Consider the following 2,189-nt stretch of genomic DNA (forward strand, 5'->3'; position numbering starts at 1 on the left):
CCACAGATACTGGATCAGTTTGGAATCTGGGGAGGCCAAGTCACCACCTTGACCTCTTTGTCATGTTCCCAGAGACATTTCTGAGCAGTGTTTGTGGTGTGCTGGGAGTGCTGTTCTGGTGGGGGAGGCCCCTGACATTGGGAGTGTGGGTGGGAGGGGTTGGGGGTGGGTGCTTAGGTGCTTGGTCTACAACAATGTTTAGGTTGGTTGTATGTGTCAAAGTAACATCCAGATGAATGTCAGGACCCAAGGTTTCCCAGCAGAACATTGTACTGTAAAGAGATGATCAATGTTATTCACCTGTCAGTGGTTTTAATGTTGTGGCTGATTGATACTGATGTATGTATGCACTAGTATTTCAGTACAGTATGTGTTTTTTTTTTTTTTACTTGCCCGGCTTTATATTGTTTCTGCTGTATGAGAAGCAAAGTGAAGGCTGTAGAAAATAGATTAAAAAAACAAACAAATAAAAGTGACTGTATATAACTGTCACTGCTCTTGGTGGTTATTGTTTTTGTTTGATGACCATGTCGCACCTCCGAGTTTTTCCCCTCCTCTGGCCACCCCATTCAGAAATTCTAAGCTCGCCCCTGGTTACCAATCATCACCGGTCATTTGCGCACATACCTACATACCGCGCTGCGCTGCACTGCGCGAGGCACATACAGTAGCTGTCAGATGCGGTTGCGCGCTCCATCCACAAACGACAACAAAGCCCGAAAAACAGTGCATCTAAACGCTGCAGAGTTACAGAGGGGAACTCGCCTTGTTTCTTTCCTCTGCTGTTTCGTGTCACTTGGATTGGAGGACTGTTTGTGTCGGCATCCCAAGATGAACCAAACCGCCACTGTATCGCATCAAGTTAAATGCCAGTCCACGAAGGCCATCAAGGTAAGGCTTAAACGAACGATTGTTTCTCGCTGTGATGAACTTATTCTCCGCATACTCTGCAACAGCTCAAAACTTCGGTGCGGGGTTTGTGAACGGTTATGCGCATTGACGCACAGCACTTTGGAGATGGTTTGAGGGCATGCATATCAGCGTTCCCGCTCTTAACAGAAACAGATAAAGGTTGACACGACAGTAAGCAAATCATCTGTTTCCTCTGGTCGGATTTAAACGAACGAGCTCCAGTTCTTGACGTCCAGTGTAAAATGTGTTGGATGAGGAGCCGCACACTGGCGCAGTGGCGAGATTTCATTCATATCACGTCGTGCTCCTTATTATTATATTGTCTGTAAGGGCTGACAAGGAATCATAGAGTCTCCCCTCAAACAAAGCGCTGACTTGTCTCTGTCATCTACTTCCACACGGTTACTATTGGGGAGGAAAAAATACATGAAACACTGCACCATCAAAACACCAATAAAGGTATCTGATGGTGCATCAGTTGCTTAACTTTGCCGTGCATAGTCAATGGAGATCACCTTGATTTCCAACCTGTTGTTAGAATTAACGGATCGCATTAAAGTGGTTGCAAGGAGGCTGCAGGAAGCGTGTGCTCTTTTTTTGATTTGTTTTTTAAGATCATGTGAAATAGTGAGAGGACAGGTAGTATAATTAACACCGTCGTTTTGTCTCTCTGTCACGATCGAGGGACATCTCTGCACGGAAGCATCCGCATTGTCTTCGTCTTGTGCACCTAAACCTGGGATGAAGGAGTGTGAAATTTGTGTTGGGGTGTGTGTGTGTGTGCGTGCGCGTGCGCGTTTGTCTATGTGTGTATGTATGTGTGTGACTCAACAGCGGTATCGATTTTGCCGCGGGTCCTGCATCACTTTTCAACCTCGATGTCCCACCAGAGAAATTTAGCTTAGGGCAAATTTTATCGATCCTGCCCCCCCCCCCCCGACTATCCCACAGGCGTGCAATTTTGGAATACAGGGGCTCAATGTGAGAATTAGTGGAGTTCAACTTGGGTAGAAAAACGAGTGAACATATGAAATTGCTTTATAGGATCCGTGATGCTTTTTTTCTCGTGGTATTTCAGCATTTTGCTTTAGTTAGAATCAGAAAATACCCTGCCTTCCTTGTGGGTTTTCAGCTGCTGAGCTGTGACACATCATCAACAGCCATCACTTGCTGCTTACATTGCCATGTGTGCTCCTGATGCTGGGTTCATCTCTGTGACCCTTGTGCTGAAGCCAGCTCTTCATCTGTCATCTGTCTGTGTGGCTGATGTAGCTCAA

The 2,189-nt window shown here is 46.0% G+C and overlaps 1 protein-coding gene across 1 annotated transcript in view; it reads left to right on the forward strand.

Moving 5' to 3' along the window:
* The first annotated feature begins 738 nt into the window (after nucleotides 1-738).
* Nucleotides 739-2,189, forward strand: part of LOC108901333 (inactive dipeptidyl peptidase 10) — a 231,937-nt gene continuing 230,486 nt past the window's right edge. Inside the window, exon 1 of the mRNA XM_051072573.1 lies at nucleotides 739-891. Within this exon, the coding sequence (XP_050928530.1) occupies nucleotides 832-891 (60 nt within the window). The 5' untranslated portion in view covers nucleotides 739-831. The remainder of the gene's footprint in view (nucleotides 892-2,189) is intronic.

Source organism: Lates calcarifer, linkage group LG1 (genome assembly GCF_001640805.2).
Source record: "Lates calcarifer isolate ASB-BC8 linkage group LG1, TLL_Latcal_v3, whole genome shotgun sequence".
NCBI lineage: Eukaryota > Metazoa > Chordata > Actinopteri > Centropomidae > Lates > Lates calcarifer.